Genomic DNA, 18473 nt, shown 5'->3' with positions numbered 1-18473 from the left:
CTCACATTAGACACACTCCAGAGAAGGTTCTATAGACTGATGCTACGAATGGAGGGACTGTCTTATGAGGAGAGGTTAAGTAGATTGGGCCTATCCCTGTTGGAATGTAGAAGGGTGAGAGACGACCTTATTGAAATATACAAGATTCTTAGGGAGTCCCCTACCTGACAGGGTAGATGCAAAGATTCCCCTGTTGGGAGAGTCTAGGATCAGTGGGCATTATTTCAGAATACGATGTTGCACGTTTAAGGCAGGGATGAGGAGGAATTTCTTCTCTCAGGCTCGTGAACATGTGGAATTCTTCATCACAGAGGGCAGTTGAGGCTGGGTCATTAGGTATATTCAAGGCTGAGATAGACAGGCATTTAATCAGTAAGGGAATGAAGGGTTAAAAGGAAAAGGCAGGACAGTGAAGTTGAAGATTTCAGCCATGATCTCCTTGAATGGGGAAGTACTCTTGATGGACTGAATGGCCTACCTGTATTGTATCTTATGGTCCTGTAATGAGGTTTGACTTCACATGGGTCTGGGCTGTCATGTTTGTATGTGTGCACATGCTTTTCATGCGGTGTTGCTGAATTCTTTAAAGCCATTACAGCTTGTATTTTGCTTTCGCCATTTTAGCTGCATTGGAAGCTTAGACAATGGGATAGGAAGCCAAATATCCAGATGGGTCAATAGCACAAAAATAGGCAGCATTGCAAGCAGTACAGCTGGAAGTTTAAAATTGTAAAGAGACTTTGCCTGAGTAAATAGGCAAAATTGTGGTAAATGTAGCCAAATATGAGGTCATCCACTTTGGACCTAAAAAGATACTCTCCGAATGGTACAAACAGCAAGTTTCAAACGTACCTGGGGATCCAAATACCCAATTCATACAGTGAGGTAGGTGCAGAAAATATTCAAAAAGCCTAACAGAATGCTGTTCTTCATACTTAGAGCACTAGAATACAAGAGGGTAGAAGTTATCCTTTCACTGTCCAAAGCTGGAGTTAGAGCACATGTGGAATACTGGGTGCAGCTCTGTGCATCATATGTTATAGAATCCCTACAGTGTGGAAACAGGCCCTTTGGCCCAACAAGTCCACACCGAAACTCAGAGCATCCTCCCCGTCCCCGTCCCCGTCCCCGTGTAACCCAGCTAATCTACACATTCCTGAACACTATGGGCAATTTAGCATGGCGAATCCACCTAACCTGCACATCTTTGGACTGTGGGAGGAAACCCACGCAGACACGGGGAGAATGTGCAAACTCCACACAGACAGTCACTTGAGGCTGGAATCAAACCTGGGTCTCTGGTGCTGTGAGGCAGCAGTGCTAACCGCTGAGCCACCGTGCCGCCCCGGCATGTTAGGAATAATGAGAGTGCAGTGTACATTTACTAGATTCATGTCTGAATTCTCAAACGTGAAATGACCACGAGATTACCCAAACTAGCATAATATTTTCTTCTCTGGAATTTAGAAGTTTAAGGACTTGTTTGCAAAAAAAAACGTGAGGGGAATAGTTGGAACAGATAGAGAGAAATTACTTCCAGTCAGGGTGTGGCCATGATGAAGACATATGGGGTGAGAAATTTGTCCCTTTGTTTTCAGGCTAAGTCCAAAACGGGAGAGATTTGAGAAAAGCCTGCAGCCTTCCTTAGCCAGAAAGGCTGCCCGCTCTTCTGGCTATCAGCCGGGCAGGTGATTGGCTGCCAGCAGGATTTCTGCTGGAAATGCAAACCCAAAACGAGAAGTCCCGGCCACCTGGAGCTGTGGGCCAGTCTGAGGCTGGCATCTCCAAAACTTGGCAGTGCCCAAGGGAAGGTCATGATTGGTGCCAGGAGAAAGGGTGCCCAGAAAGAGGGTCATGACCAAAATGTTGTTTCAGCAAGGGGCATCAGGAGTTGGAGGTCCCAGAGTGAAAGGAACAGTGAATTTGGAAATGACGGTAGGGAGCTGGATCTCAAGGGCTGAATCTCCCCTTTCTCTGCGTCCAGTCCCTCGGTCTTGCAGAATTTAGTGTAGATTGAGGGATTTTCACTACCCTGTGGTATAACCTCAAACTGACCGACTGCCCACACTAGTTTACCATCCAGGTAAGCTGAATCTATCTATAGTAATTACAAACTAGATAGGACCACTGTAAAAGACCGTGATTAGCTTTGGGCTAGGAAGCTTGACTTTAGGGCACTGTACTTGGGATGGGGGTGTGTTAATTACCTCCCCAGTGTCAACCCTCTGATTATCTGCCCTTCCTGCCTCCTTTCCTCAGGTGGGGACAGTTTTGCACATTGTCTACAATGAGAGTCAGACTTTTTAGGAACGTAATTAAGAAACTCATTGCCTCACAAAGGACAGGAAAAGTTTGGAACTCTTCAGCAACTGCAGATTGGCAATAGATTAATGGGTCATTTTAAATTTGAAGTTGATTGAAAGCAGGCATTTGGAGTTAATAATAGACCATACCATGTCTGAAAATAGGTAGAATGCACATTTTTGCTATGCATTTTTAAACTGTATGTTCAAGGAAAAAAAACTTTGTAAAACGACAAATCTTCAGTTATTATTGTAGGAATGTTGTTAGGGCCCATGGTCTTTGCAATATGCAGTGCCTTCAGCCATTTCTTGATATCATTTGGAATGAATTCAAAGTGTCATAGAGTCATACAGTACAGAAACAGACCCTTCGTTCCAACCAGACCATGCCGACCATGTTCCGAAATTAAACCAGTTCCACGTGCCTGCGCTTGGTCTGTATCCCTCCAAACCTTTCTTAGTCATGTACTTATCCGAATGTCTTTTAGATGTTGTAACTGTACATGCATCCACCACTATCTCTGGCCATTCGTTGCACACTTGAACCACTAAAAAAGTTGCCTCTCCATATCTTTTTTAAAGTGGTGCTGGGGACCACCTCTTTGCTTGTGGACGAGGCTGTGTCATTAGCTTTATAGCATTTGGCATCGTCCTGAGGTTGTGAAAGGCATTTTATAAATACCGGTTCTGTCCTTCAACTGCTGTCAGGGTATTTTTCCGACTTGCTATTCCATAAATGAGAAGAAAGGAGAGGCTTTCCCTCAGCTCTTCTCCAACGCATAGATTCCAGCCCCTTGACCTTGGACAAACGTTTCACTGTTGTCTGACGGACGGTGTGAATCCTGTATCGATAGAGAATCCACTCATGCATTGAATGACGTAGTGCATGTGCTCATATTATCAGTACCCTGCCTGTGTAGGAATGCCCACAGAGCTTTTAGTGTAATTAATCCTCTCTCTCTGATCCAATGGGAGAGCTGTGGGGGGTTTCCCTTCATGGGCTCATTCAGAAGTGCCTTCCATTGCTGTAAGAAGCGATGCATTTTAGTAGAGAACCAGCTCAGTTACTGGCAAAGTATTAAATGCTGCACCTCTATGTGAGAAGGCTCATTGTAGGCCCAGGTTCAGCCTGGCATGGAAAATTGTAAGCATTCACTGCATTGTAAGGCTCTCTTGTATGAATGCTATAGCAACCACTGGAAACTGTGAAAAATCAGTAATAAGAGACAGTAGTTTGATAAAAAGCCTGTTGAAAAAATATGGCTCCAGTGCCAGGCCTCAGTGAAGCCTTGACTGTCTTCTTTGTGGGTTCAGTATAGTCGCTGTGGTGGGGGTGAGGCATGAGCACATAAGCTGTGTGGGTGCTTTGTACGATTGTGGTTTTCACTTCCTTACACAGTGCCCACAGAGCTGCAGATGCCATTGTAAGTCATGGGCACAGATTTTATAGATTACAACCAGCATCAAAATCAGAAACCTTAGTGGGGGTGGGCAGATTAAGTGACTGAACAGTTGAGGATGTGGTTTTCTTTCATGCTAACTGTAGCACAATGTGTGAAGTTCACCTATAAGTTTGCATTTGGTGAGACTAATTGCAGTTTGAGTACGTGGACTTTGGAAGGGGTGTAGTGTAGTTGGGTGGTGGGAGGAGGAGACTGCCTCTTTGGTGTAGGCAGCTAAAGCCAAGCTCGCCCTGTCCTGGAGAGATTCTTCATCGTTCAATTTGAAGCAGACTAATACACTCAAAGTTCTTAAAAGGAATTTCAGGGTGCCCCTTCACAGGTTAGCTGTTTCTCATCTGTCCCTCATTTGTCATGAGCTCCGAAACAGGAATCTGTGGGTGGTCTAATTCAGCAATATTTGACTCAGACTTCTCACATGTTGAAGTCAAGGAGAAAATAAGAGTGGAAAAGAGCAGCAGTTTCTAAACAGAAACAACCCACCTTCCAGCTCTTGAGTTCTTTCACAACAAGCAAAGATAAAACAGTCAGCACACACAGAGCTCAATGTTGGCTTTAAATTTGGAAGATCAATATGTGAATAATCTTAACAGGTTAATTTCCAGGGATTACAATTTGCCTTCTGGAAAATTAATGAGTAGGGAGTTCTAATTATTGACTGCACTTTGTATAGTATTTACAAGCTGCTTTCGTTAGTCTGGAGATGATTTTGATGATTGTAAAATAATGCAGTCTTTTGAAAGGAAATCGAGCAGAAATTTAGGGAAGAACTGAAAATCTGATTGAGAAACATTTCGAGCCTTCACATGCCTTATGGTCACTCCATATAACGTGCAGGTTCTCCCTCCAACTTATTATAGATATTAAGAAAATGTATTGCTGAAAGTTTCCAGTGCGTTTCTATGCTCCACACTATGTTCAACCCATTGGAGCAGCAGGAGGTATAGCTGGTAGTTTCTGTAGAAGAGCAGTTGTCAGTCTGAATAGAAGCTTTACATGCAGATCTTAAAACGGATGCTGGCTAATCTTTAATCCAGAACCAAATTGGCCTTAATACAATATTATAACCTGGGTGTAAGCTAACAACAATGTTTATTTTTCTGTGAATTAAAGAAGCAACAAGAAACTGTTTTCAGCTCTTTTTAACACTTTAAAATTACAAGAGACTTGGAATTGTTTCACTTTTGTAAGTTTCCTTTTACTGTCCCTGTGGAGTTTGTTTCTTCTCCATTAATGTCGCCTCCTTCACTTATCCTGGGAGAGGAAGAAATGTTGAGGAAAGAGAGAAAAACTAACAGGTTTCAAGCCTTTTATAAGGGATGGAGCCTGTTAGTGTGATGTTGTCCAGCTGCCGGAAAGCGTTGCGAGTTAAGCGCTGGGAGGGTTGCTGTCTCCCCACAAGCAATGGGGTCACAGTGACATTAGGATCACAGCTCTCTCTATCCTGAGCAACTCCAGCCATTAGACCTTGCACTCAATGCTGGTCAACGAAAGGACATTTCATGTCATCATATTAGCACGTTTCCCTCCCTAAACATCTCTGCCTCCACCTTGAGTTCTTTAGTTGACAACTTGAAATCAGTTTCTTTGAGTAGCTGTTGGTCATCTTTTGTTAATGTCTCCATTTTAGACTCAAAATCAGATTTCTTTTCTGAAAATGTTCCTCTGAAGCTTCTTTGGGTGCTTTAGGTCATAGATCATAGAATCCCCACAGTATGGAAACAGGCCCTTCGGCCCAACAAGTCCACGCCAAACCTCAGAGGATCCCACCCCCCATCCCCCTATAACGCACCTAATCTACACATCCCTGAACACTGTGGGAAATTTAGCATGGCCAATCCACCTAACCTGCACATCTTTAGACTGTGGGAGGAAACTGGAGCACCCAGAGGAAACCCACGCAGACAGGGGGAGAATGTGTAAACTCCACACAGATTGGGTCCCTGGCCCTGTGAGGCAGCAGTGCTAACCACTGAGCCACCGTGCTTTCTGATGTTCAGTATGGAAACAGAAACAAGGAGCAGAAGTAAGCCATTCTACCCTCTCAACCTGCTGTGTGAATCAGTGATATCATGGCTGATCTCAATGCCATAGTCACAATTTCCCCCCATACCCCCTGAAGCTATTAGAAGAGAGAAAGTTATTCACCTATTTCTTGAATACAGTCCAATCCACAACCAATGAAAACATCTCCCCTCATCTAGTCCAGCCTCGTTAGAATTTTAAACATTTCAATCTGATCCTGTCTCATCCTTCTAAACTCTAATGAATACGGGCTCAGCTGAACCAATCTCTCCTCATAAGACAGTCCTGCCATCCATGGTATCAGCCTAGTAAGTTTCTGCTGAACTCGTTTAATGGCAAGCATATCCTTTCTTAGGTAGGGAAACTGAAACTGCTGGTGTGGCCTCACCAAGGCCCTGTATAATGTAAGTGAGACATTGCTACTTCTAAGCTCACACCCTGTTGCAATGAATGTTACATTTCCATCCTTCGTAACCCTGCATCCGTGTCTTTGTAATCAACACAATATCATAACAGCTTATATCTATTTGAACTGCTCATTCAACTACCTTATTGCAAAAGGACTGTGCATTAAGACACAAAATCATTATACTTTGGCCTGTGGGCCCACTTAATTTTAGCCCTTGTTTTCCTTGTCTTCCACTTTTGCTTTCTGACTTTGGCTCTGTCCTTGCTTCTCCATCCTTTTTTCCCTTGCTCAGACATCTGGTATCCATCATCTGCTATTCTAGTTTAAACCTACCCAACAGCACACCTTCAGTGGTCCCCAGCATCACAGATGCAAGTTTTCCGCCAGTTCCATTGGCTCCACATGATATCAAGAAACAGTTGGAAGCACTAGATACTACAAAGACTATGGACTTTGACAACATTCTGGCAATAATACTGAAGATGTGTGCTCCTGAACTTTCCAATCCCCTAGCCAAACATTTCCAGTACAGTTACAACACTGGCTTCTACCTGACAATGTGGAAAATTGCCCAGGTATGTCCTGTACATGTATGCATCTAGTATATCCTGTTAGTTTCACTGTGCACACATGTGGCACTGGTAGTAATCCTGGGGTTGCTATCTGTCAGGTTCTACTTTCTAATTTATGTCCTAGCTCTGTATCCTGCTGATAGGACACCATCCCATTTCTTTATTTTACAAATGCCATTAGTATCGATACATACCATGACCACTGGCTGTTCTCCCTCCCTGGCACCAGGGAGGCAACATACCATTCTGGAGCCTCTTTTATGGCCATAGAAATACCTGTTTGTTCCCCAATTCACTGTGGCCCTGCCATTTTTCTTTCTGTGCTTTTCTGACTGGTCCCGCCCGTGGTGCCATATATTTGGCTTCTGCTACTATCCCCTGAGAAGTTGCCCCCAAGCAGCATCCAAAATGGTATATCTGTTAGAGAAGGGACAGCCGCAGGAGATCACTGTACTACCTGACTGTTAAGTAAAGTGTTTGTCATTCATGTAAAAACTTAATGACATTCTTCCCTGCACACTAAGTACTTTCCCAGCATTCTCGTGTTGACGTACATTGGGTCTGGAAAGATGGTCACTAGAGTGTCAGCAACAATGGGTGATCACAAATTTCCAGTGCCCTTTACATTCTGCTCCAACCGCTGCCTTTAAAGTAAAAAGAAAGCAATTACATAAGTAAACGACTGCTTCATTATTGCTTGTCTGTTCTTCTAGGCAATAACCAAATCACCCCTCTTGGTGAGATCACTGTGACTGAAACATAGTGTGTCTTTTGCAGCCAGTAACCAATTCCTAACCGCTGTAGCTGGCTTTTGGTTCTGTATTACAGGACCAGTTTGAACATAGAACATTACAGCGCAGTACAGGCCCTTTGGCCCTCGATGTTGTGCCGACCTGTGAAACCAATCTGAAGCCCATCTAACCTAAACTATTCCATTATCATCCATATGTTTATCCAATGACCATTTAAATGCCCTTAAAGTTGGCAAGTCTACTATTTTTGCAGGCAGGGCATTCCACGCCCTTACTACTCTCTGAGTAAAGAACCTACCTCTGACATCTGTCCTATATCTATCACCCCTCAATTTAAAGCTATGTCCCCTCGTGCTAGCCATCACCATCCGAGGAAAAAGGCTCCCACTGTCCACCCTATCTAATCCTCTGATCATCTTGTATGTCTCTATCAAGTCACTTCTTAACCTTCTTCTCTCTAATGAAAACAGCCTCAAAACCCTCAGCCTTTCCTCATAAGACCTTCCCTCCATACCAGGCAACATCCTGGTAAATCTCCTCTGCACCCTTTCCAATGCTTCCACATCCTTCCTATAATGCGGTGACCAGAACTGTACGCAATACTCCAAGTGCGGCCGCACCAGAGTTTTGTACAGCTGCAACATTGCCTCATGGCTCCGAAACTCAATCCCTCTACCAATAAAACCTAACATACTGTACGCCTTCTTAACAACGCTATCAACCTGGGTGGCAACTTTCAGTGATCTATGCACATGGACACCGAGATCTTTCTGCTCATCCACACTACCAAGAATCTTACCATTAGCTCAGTACTCTGTATTCCTGTTACTCCTTCCAAAGTGAATCACCTCACACTTTTCCGCATTTAGCTCCATTTGCCACCTCTCAGCCCAGCTCTGCAGCTTATCTATGTCCCTCTGTAACCTGCAACATCCTTCCGCACTATCCACAACTCCACCGACTTTGGTGTCATCCGCAAATTTACTAACCCATCCTTCTACGCCCTCATCCAGGTCATTTATAAAAATGACAAACAGCAGTGGCCCCAAAACAGATCCTTGAGGTACACCACTAGTAACTGAACTCCAGGATGAACATTTCCCATCAACCACCACCCTCTGTCTTCTTACAGCTAGCCAATTTCTGATCCAAACCACTAAATCACCCTCAATCCCATGCCTCCGTATTTTCTGCAATAGCCTACCATGGGGAACCTTTTCAAACGCTTTACTGAAATCCAAATACACCACATCAACCGCTTTACCTTCATCCACCTGTTTGGTCACCTTCTCAAAGAACTCAATAAGGTTTGTGAGGCACGACCTACCCTTCACAAAACCGTGTTGACTATCCCTAATCAAATTATTCCTTTCTAGATGATTATAAATCCTATCTCTTATAATCCTTTCCAACACTTTACCCACAACCGAAGTAAGGCTCACTGGTCTATAATTACCAGGGTTGTCTCTACACCCCTTCTTGAACAAGGGGATAACATTTGCTAGTCTCCAGTCTTCTGGCACTATTCCTGAAGACAATGACGACATAAAGATCAAAGCCAAAGGCTCTGCAATCTCCTCCCTAGCTTCCCAGAGAATCCTAGGATAAATCCCATCCGGCCCAGGGGACTTATCTATTTTCACACCTTCCAGAATTGCTAACACCTCCTCCTTATGAACCTCAATCCCGTCTAGTCTAATAGACTGTATCTCAGTATTCTCCTCGACTACATTGTCTTTTTCCTGTGTGAATACTGACGAAAAATATTCATTTAGCACCTCTCCTATCTCTTCGGACTCCACGCACAACTTTCCACTACTGTCCTTGATTGGCCCTAATCTTACTCTAGTCATTCTTTTATTCCTGACATACCTATAGAAAGCTTTAAGGTTTTCCTTGATCCTACCTGCTAAAGACTTCTCATGTCCCCTCCTGGCTCTTCTTAGCTCTCTCTTTAGGTCCTTCCTGGCTAACTTGTAACTCTCAAGCGCCCTCACTGAGCCTTCACGCCTCATCTCTACATAAGCGTCCTTCTTCCTCTTGACAAGAGATTCAACTTCTTTAGTAAACCACGGTTCCCTCGCTCGACCACTTCCTCCCTGCCTGACAGGTACATACTTCTCAAGGACACGCAGTAGCTGTTCCTTGAACAAGCTCCACATTTCAATTGTGCCCAGCCCCTGCAGTTTCCTTCTCCATCCTATGCATCCTAAATCTTGCCTAATCGCCTCATAATTGCCTTTCCCCCAGCTATAACTCTTGCCCTGCGGTATATACCTATCCCTTTCCATCGCTAAAGTATACCTATCCCTTTCCATCGCTAAAGTTTGATGCCCCTCTTTTACTCCACATTGCCCATCATGTCCAGAATGCCGCCATGCACTTCCTGCTCAGTGTAAATTCCTGCTCACCTATCACTTTGATTTTAACTGCCCAGCGTTGACTCCCAGACTCACAACCAAAAATCCACTACTTCACCTCTGAATTTCACCATGATTTTTAACCCATCTTATTCTCTACAAATTTTCAAATCCCCTTTTACCTTCCCAAACTCTGCAAACTTCTGATTCTGGTCTTTTGTGCTTCCACCGCTCCCTACAGTCCATCAGTGGAGTCTTGTTCTTTTGTGGTCCTGGATCCTACTTCATAGCTCTGTCTCCCTAATCCACTTTCAATCCCTAATCTGCGGTGGTACGGTGGCTCAGTGTTTAGCACAGCTGCCTCATAACGCCAGCGACCTGTGTTCAATTCCAGCTTCGGGTGAATGTGTGGAGTTTGCACATTCTTCCCCCATGTCTGCGTGGGTTTCCTCCGGGTGCTCCTGTTTCCTCCCACAGTCCAAAGATGTGCGGTTTAGGTGGATTGGCCATGGGGAATGCAGAGTTACAGGTATAGTGTAGGGAGTTGGGTCTGGGTGGGATACTCTTCAGAGGGTTGGCGTGGACTCAATGTGCCGAATGGCCTGCTTCCACAGTGTAGGGATTCTATGATTCACTCCCCATCCATTTCCACACTCCTCTGAACATCACCTCAAAATCCATCTCTTGCACCAAGCTTTAGATAACTTTCTAATCCCTACCCCTCTGACTCCTCATCCCTTTCTTTGTTTGTGATTGTAACTCATGATCTTTTTGCACTAAGGACTCATTGGAAATGGGATGGCTTTGTTCTTCAAGAATCAAAAATGCAATTTCTCTACATTTCAGATTCCATTTTCAGAGCCGTTATAGCAACATATAGACATCCTAATCTGCCAAAATGTGAACTACAAGGCTCCAGATACAAAACAGTATCATTCCCCTTTTGGAATCATCCAAGTCTTTGTCATGTGCCTGGGTTGGTCTCGAGAGGAGTATCAGAACACGAGCAGGTGGAGGCCATTCAGCCTGCTCTGTCATTCTGGGTCATGGCTGATCTTGCACCACAGCACTGGTTTCTTGCACAGTCCCTTTACCCTTTGACACCTTTACTGTCAGAATGAATGTGATACCTAGAAAGGGGATGGAGTTGGAGGGGGATTGCCTATTGGATCATGAACAGAAATAGCACACTAGGAAAGACCAAATGCAGATAGTACAGGATGCCATTTGTTAGTGATGCTTCAGACTCAACAAACGGAGCAAGATGGACTTGCATTTGTATAGCAGCTTTCATGACTTCAGGACATCCCACATTTCTTGTCGCCACAGGAAGTACCTTTTGAAATTTAGGGACTACTGTAATGTAGGAAACAATTGTGCACATTGAGATCCCACTGTGAGCAATGATGTGATGATCTGTTTTTGTGATTGTAACGTTGTAGAGTCATAGAATCCCTGTGGTGTGGAAGCCGTCCATTCGGCCCATTGAGTCCATACTGACCCTCTGAAGAGCATCCCACCCAGACCCACTGCCTTACCCTATCCCTATAACCCTGCATTTCCCCATAGCTAACCCACCTCACCTTCACTCCCTGGGGACTCTGGACAATTTAGCGTGGCCAATCCACCTAACCTGCACATCTTTAGACTGAGATGCTACTTTTTTCGAACAGCATCCCCACTGGTCTCCTTCAAAATAGTGCCATTTACATTGTCCTGAGAAGGTAGTTGAGCTTTCAGTTTCACATCTCATCAGAAAGGCAGAGTCTCCGGTCATGCACCATTCCCTCAACACTGCACTGAAATGTAAGCTCTGATTTTTATTTTTGTGTGTGCTCTTTTTCTGGTCCTTGAAGCCATGATGTCTGATGCACAACTAAGACTTGCCTGATATCAAATGACGGAAAGGATCTACTTTGCAAAAGGCCTGAATTGTCCTGATTCTGATGAGATGTTGCGGGAGCAGTCAAGGACACAGCAGTGTTTCAATTTCTTTAGTGCCCTCTCTCACACAATATTGCCTGTTCCTCTGGTGTGGGTAGCCTGCTTTTAGAAGGGACTCTCTTAAAAGGGAAGGTGGAATATAGTGTGTGTATCCACTTGCAGACTTACCTCTGTCTCTTTCCTGTGCTGCTCCTCAGGGCGACACGCCGAAAAACAAAGCAGAGAAGGCCATGGACCTGGAGCTGGCCGCATACCTGGAGAACCGGCAGCATTACCAGATGATTCAGCGAGAGGATCAGGAGACAGCTGTGTAGCGCTGACGAGGAGCTGATGGCAAATCTCCACCCCCACCCTCTTCACCCACTCCCCAAAGACTGCATGCCCGCTGCCATTTGTGACAACATGGCTCGGTGGTGTTTCCACCATCGGTCAGCCTCTTTGTGTGTGTGTGTGCGCGTGAGCGTGTGGATGTGTGTATGTTTGTGTGCGTGTGTGTGTGTTTTGTTTTTTTATTCTCCCCTCTTGGCTAAACCCACACCCTGGAACAAACAGGTGCCAAAACCAAAACTGGCAACATGGCAGTCACTGGGTACCAAACAACGGTTTGATCCTAACAATGGTAACAGTCTGCCAGGTTGTTCCTCACCAATGCGATGGGTGGACAGGCAAAGTTGATGGCTTCTCATGAAGTTAGCTACTTGTGGTGATGCATTGGCACTCGTAACTTTATGCTGTTTAAATTGCACGTTACGTGGTTGCACTATGTAGCCTCTATTTCTGTATCTGGGATATGCCCAGTGCTGTTTTTGCTGCTGAGACAGTAGCAACTCGAGAAGTAATATAAAAAAGATCCAAGGTGAATGCTCACTACTTTGTAGAGGGCAAGTGTACTATAGTGCAAACTGAAAATATTAATATGGATCTGACGTCTCTATTTTACAGCTGTATTTTTAAGAGAAAACTGCGTGGAAAAGCATACTTTTTTGTGCACATTGGAACTTTTAATTGTGAGGATGCTGTTTAATGTTAATTTGAATGATGTCTGCTGCAAACTCACTGGAGTCTAAAAGGCAGTGTGATCAGGCTTTCGTAATGTTTACAGTGCAGTGTGAGAGGGGAGGGGAATAGGGTAGTTACAGCAAACATCCATTCTTAATCACCAGGCGTTAATAATGTCCAACGAGATGGATAAGATTGAGAAGTAGAACGGAGAGCAATTTGGCAGATGTAGGCTAACATCTGGTATCTAGGACCTCACCTCCCACTGAAGAATTGGCTTACTTGTGAGAGATGGGGTCAGCTAAATCCATCCTCCTTTTACAGACATTTACAAAGTACCTTATTAACATGCTTTGTGTTTCTTTTTAAATGAATCCAAGTTGTTACTTTTATTTGGGCATTCAGGAGAAAGAGTGTGAATCTCAAAAACCGCGGGTCAAATTTTCCAGACACCTGCAACCTTCATACTGGGCCATTGTAGTGAGAAAGCTGTCCAATTCAGTCAAGTTTCTACAGAGAGGTTTTAAGAGGGCACCCCTATGTTTAATCCCAGTTAATGAGTGAAAATATGAACATATGATTTACAACGCTTCCCAGGCTGGTGTTTGATGATGTCTAACAGATGGATTTGTTGAGAGTTGCTCTTGGCTTCCCCAATAGATCAGTTGGTTGAAATACATCGACCTGTGTGATCCTGAGTCCCACAGACCGGGCATGCCCCAGATTCTACTCTTAGTCTGTGCTGATATCTCATCAAATCTGACACAGTGGGTCTAAGATCCCTAAGCCAACAGGTGGGTGTTGTGGAGCTTAGCCTTAAAAAGTCTTTCATTTCCTGACCACTGCAAGAATTGTAATCAATGCCCCTTCCCTAGCAACCATATACAACCTAACTTGGACATTATAGGTAGTGCGCAAACAACTTGGCCAAGCAAATGGAATGTTTGGAATGTTTTATTATAGATTCCCCTATTACTGCACCCGCCTATGTGCATTGTGGCTAATTTAAAGTGTATTTTTTCATTCTGCTGTACCTCATCCAAATGGAGCATTTTTTTTCAAAAACATTGAAAATTTTAAAGTATAATTTAATCAGCTCCCAAGGGCACTAATCCATCAGAAAGGAATCATAGCACTTGAGCTAAATAGTTTGATGGTAATCATCTTAAAATATTAAAACCCTTCTCCTTGTGTTTTCCCTTGCTATGAAAAGCCAATTTTGTGTCTTGCAATCTTCACAAGACTTTCCTGTGACACAAAAGTTACAAATAATCAAAACATGTACTTCTTGAAGTTTCCAAATGGTGATTCCGCAACATTGGAGATCCCTAATCCCACCTTAACTTTCCTATCCTGCCTTCGGATTTTCTCATAAGCCGTCTCTGAGAAGCTTTTGAACATTCTTCCTTCTCTTTAGATTGAAATGTTTCTGATTTTTCTCACCTTGAAAGATTCCTTTATGTCGAAGCCTATCTATAAATGCAGGTGGCTGTTACTGTTGAAAAGACGTAACTCTGGTGAATGACTGGTAGCGAGTAACTACCCTGCCATCAGTCACAGGTAGACACCTTTAGATTATGCAGGTCCCAAGCCATGAAACCCATCAGTCTCAATTTCAAAAAGGTTTCCATAGCAAAAATCTAGCATAGTGTGAGCGATCAGGAAAAGAAGTGTCTGATTTATATAGAAGGGCGCTCAGCCTATCACACTGGTACACCCAATTTTCCTTTCAAAATATCCAACTAGTTGTATATTTAGCTCTGGTGATTCTAGTAATTGGTTTAGAATAATATATATCATATGACTTGACATCAACTGAACACCAAGATAGTACCACTATAGGGATAAAGGACGTTTTCATTGCATCATATGATGAAGGGAAAGGAGCCCTGACTTTGTGGAGATAATTTAGTGGGGATGAAAAAATGACATGGGGATATACAATAGACAGCAGAATCTGTATCAACAGTTTTACACCATTGCCAAAAGACCAACTCACCCGCATGTCGATACTCAAAATGAATGGATTTAATAAGAAAAAAACAAAGGTTTACAGACTCTCTGTCTCTGATCTTACCTGGAAAACTAACACACTGCCAGGAGGAAGGGAAGGATTGAATCCTCTGCCACACTGTCCTTAAAGCTGTCATCCAGGACTGCAGACAAGACAGAGAAAGTGACGCTCCACACGAGTGGAGTGGAGACAGGCTGCTCCATTCTCTGCTATCAGCTGTGTAAATAGGTTCCTTTGAACAAAACAAAAGAAGTCTGTCTGGTTGTAAATTTTCCAAGATCGTACAGTTATTGTAATATTCCCATGAGAGTCTCTTGATGTGTATCTGTGACTTTTTTTGTGTGTATAATTACTTAAATTTGGGCCCGTCTTTTGTAGATTGGTATATCTTCAACGATTGGCGGTTGTTTTTATATTTGCAGTTTGTGTGCGTGTATGTTTCTGAAACAGATGCCTTGATTTGCCTTGTGTCAAATGAGTTGATGCAACCGTGTTGTTCCTACTTGAAACTGTGAACCAAGTCCCAGCGTGTTCCTCACTGGGCTCATTGTGAAGCTTTCCAGTCAGTGGACCATGTAGCACAGTATGTTCTTAGCACCAGAGTAGATATCACAGGTGAAGGAATTGATTCAGACAAATTAGTCGTCATGCTTTCCATTATCTTCTTCCCCCCAAACCCCACCAATACAAAATGGACTGGCAGCGGGAAGGCAGGAGAAATGTTACAGGTGGAGTCCGCTGCTGGTTCCTGAAGAACTGCTCCCAGTTTGATAACTGTAACTTGCTAATTACACTGGATGATATTGTCGGATGAACGGTTGACACATTTTTATTAAATACCCCAGTATCCTGCCTCAATGCAGACAGCAATCCAATGCAAAATGAAAGCTGACAAAGGAATTAGATGCAAATACGTCACACCATGGCTCATACTCATAAAGAAGAGAATCCAAGTAGTATGGAGACAGTAGGACTGCAGACGCTGGAAGCCAGAGTCAATAATGTGGAGCTGTAAGAACACAGCAGGTCAGACAGCATCCGAGGAGCAGGGAAGTCAACGTTTCAGCGAAACCCTTCGTCAGGACTCCCAGTTTGGTCTATGTATTTTCTTTTGTTGATTTAGTAATGTGTTTTAGCCCTATTTAAACATCTTTGATTCTCAAACTCAAACATGCTAGGAAATGATTGATACTTCTGCTGAAGACAGTAGGGGAGGGACAAGGAGTAAAAGATTGGTGGAGATGGAGCCCAAAGAGTGAGAACAGCAGTTGGTCAGACAAAGCAATGAATAATGGTTAGCCAGGGAGAAATAAAAGCTGCTAATGAGGACCATTGGTCGGTGAAAATGGGTCGGCTGGGATGTTGGATAAGGGCATAGGAGAAGGTGCTCAGGCCCTAAAATTATTGAACTTGATATTGAGTCCTGAAGGCTGCATGGTCCCCAAGTGGAAAATGAGGTGCTGTTGTTCTGGCTTATGCTGAGCTTCACTGTAGCACCGCAGTGAGACTGAGATGTTGGCCAGTGTCCACCATGTTCCCATCTATGCCATGGGTTTATTTTTTTTTTTTGCAATTATCCTATGGGAAGTTTCCTATACAATCACATTTATAATGATTGGAAATGAGTGCATCTTCTTTCCTGAGATGCTAGTAAAGGGGAGGGAGGTGATATACAAGTTAGAACAGCTTGGAAAAGGGGATTCACTAAAGACACTGGGAGTTGGAGGTTAGAATAGAGCTGTATGTTAGGTGTTACCTCTGGGATCAATCAGATTTAGCCTATACTGATAAGACACAACGTTCTTCCACTATATTCCAGAGTAAGTGAGTAGAACAAGTTTAATCATTCTGCCCTAATTAGGAATGTTATTTAAGAGAGACCCTGGGGGTTTGTTATCGGAGCTGGGTGGAGGGTGGAACCTCACTTTAGCAGCGGAAGGACCAAGAATTCTTCAGTGGAACTGAAGCACATTTTGGGGGAAATTGCAAGCAAATTTAAGACCATATGATGTAGGTGCAGATGTAGGCCATTCAACACATCAAGGCTGCCCCACCATTTAACCTCCTCATGGCTGATCTAAACATTCTCCTACGCATTAAAAATCTATCTATCTCAACTTTGAATATGAAACATAATGCCCAACTAAAAATTTGAACCCTCAGATTAAGAATCTGAAGTTCTACCAACTGGGCTGATCTGGATTCGAACCTGCAACCTCTCACTTATCATTGTACAATACATCCCAAAGTGAGGACCATATCTCTAAACCAACTTTTTTGCGTTCAGTGTCTCTATAACTGATGTGGGGAGTGATGACTCTCAGTGCTCCATTCTCCAGCATTACCATCTTTTGCTTTGATGAGTGCAAAGTTCGCAGCAACTGAAAATGCACCTGAAAGAGAGAGCAGTTTTGATGCCATCCCCAGTCATTGTCTCACTCAGCTGTGATAACGCTAGTCTCACTCTCCCTATTGGCACTGAAGCATAGTTTTAACTTTTGGTCTGTGTTGGTCACAGGGTGCCTGCACTTGGGAGAGGAACGCTCAGCAAGATGTCCCGCTCTTTCTCACTAACCAATGAGCTCTATATGTGTGGGTGCATGTGAGGATTTGAATTGAGCTTGTTTGTGTCACACTGACTCATAAATAGTGGACACTCAAGTGATCTTTCATCACTCCCCATCCAACAGGGCAAAAACATTGTGGAAATAGTGGAAGAGTTGTCACTTCCTTGTCATCTCCCATCCTCCAGATCGCGAAAGAAAACATCGAGTGACCTTAGAAGTGCCTCTGTATACTGATGGGATGGTTTATATCAGAATGAAGTCCTTTTGACAGGAAGCTGTTATTCATGACATGATAAAAGATGTGAGGAAAGGCTGTGTATTGCTGACTTAGTGAGCAACAAGTCGGGACTTTGTATAAACATCCATTTACTGGGTTGCATATAAATGGATTCGATTGTATTTGCATCAGACTGGACCAATAAAAAGATGCATAAATGACTGAACCAATTAATTATTGACTTATAACTATTTTCTGGCAGTTCACACTGACCAAGTTTTTCTGCCAAGATTGATGGCCACTTTTAATGCTTTTCGTTTCCTTTTTTGATTGCGCCCAACACCACAAACACAGGCCTACTCCTAGGAGTCTGTCAACAGGGAAAGCTACCAGAACTGAGTCAAATGTAAGTTATTTCCAACCAACATTGTACATCTGGAACTGTGTTCTGAGTGAGATACCAGAAAATACATTCGCTGGGTAGACGGGAGCTATGAACCTGCACTCCAAGGTCTGTTTTGTTCAGCAGCACTCCCCAGGACCCTACCATTAAGTGTATAAGTCCTGCCCTGATTTGCGTTTCCAAAATGCAGCGCCTCCCATTTATCTAAATTGAATTTCATCTGCCACTCCTCAGCCCATTGGCCCATCTGATCAAGAAGTGACCTTATTTGCTGTCCACTACACCTCCAATTTTATTGTCGTCTGCAAACTTACTAACCTCCTATGTTCACATCCAAATCATTTATACAAATGACGAAAAGCAGTGGACCCAGCACCGATCCTTGTGGCACACCGCTGGTCACAGGCCTCCAGTCTGAAAAACAACCCTCCACCATCATCCTCTGTCT

The 18473-nt window shown here is 43.6% G+C and overlaps 1 protein-coding gene across 1 annotated transcript in view; it reads left to right on the top strand.

Moving 5' to 3' along the window:
• The window catches only part of LOC125485227 (diacylglycerol kinase zeta-like), a 29565-nt gene extending 11717 nt beyond the window's left edge, over window positions 1-17848 (top strand). The window contains exon 4 of the mRNA XM_048607057.1: window positions 12023-17848. Within this exon, the coding sequence (XP_048463014.1) occupies window positions 12023-12139 (117 nt within the window). The 3' untranslated portion in view covers window positions 12140-17848. The remainder of the gene's footprint in view (window positions 1-12022) is intronic.
• Window positions 17849-18473: the final 625 nt, after the last annotated feature.

Source organism: Rhincodon typus, chromosome 17, assembly GCF_021869965.1.
Source record: "Rhincodon typus isolate 14 chromosome 17, sRhiTyp1.1, whole genome shotgun sequence".
In the NCBI taxonomy this organism is placed as follows: domain Eukaryota; kingdom Metazoa; phylum Chordata; class Chondrichthyes; order Orectolobiformes; family Rhincodontidae; genus Rhincodon; species Rhincodon typus.
The sequence above is the reverse complement of the archived record's forward strand: the minus strand, read 5'-3'. Positions and strand labels throughout refer to the sequence as shown.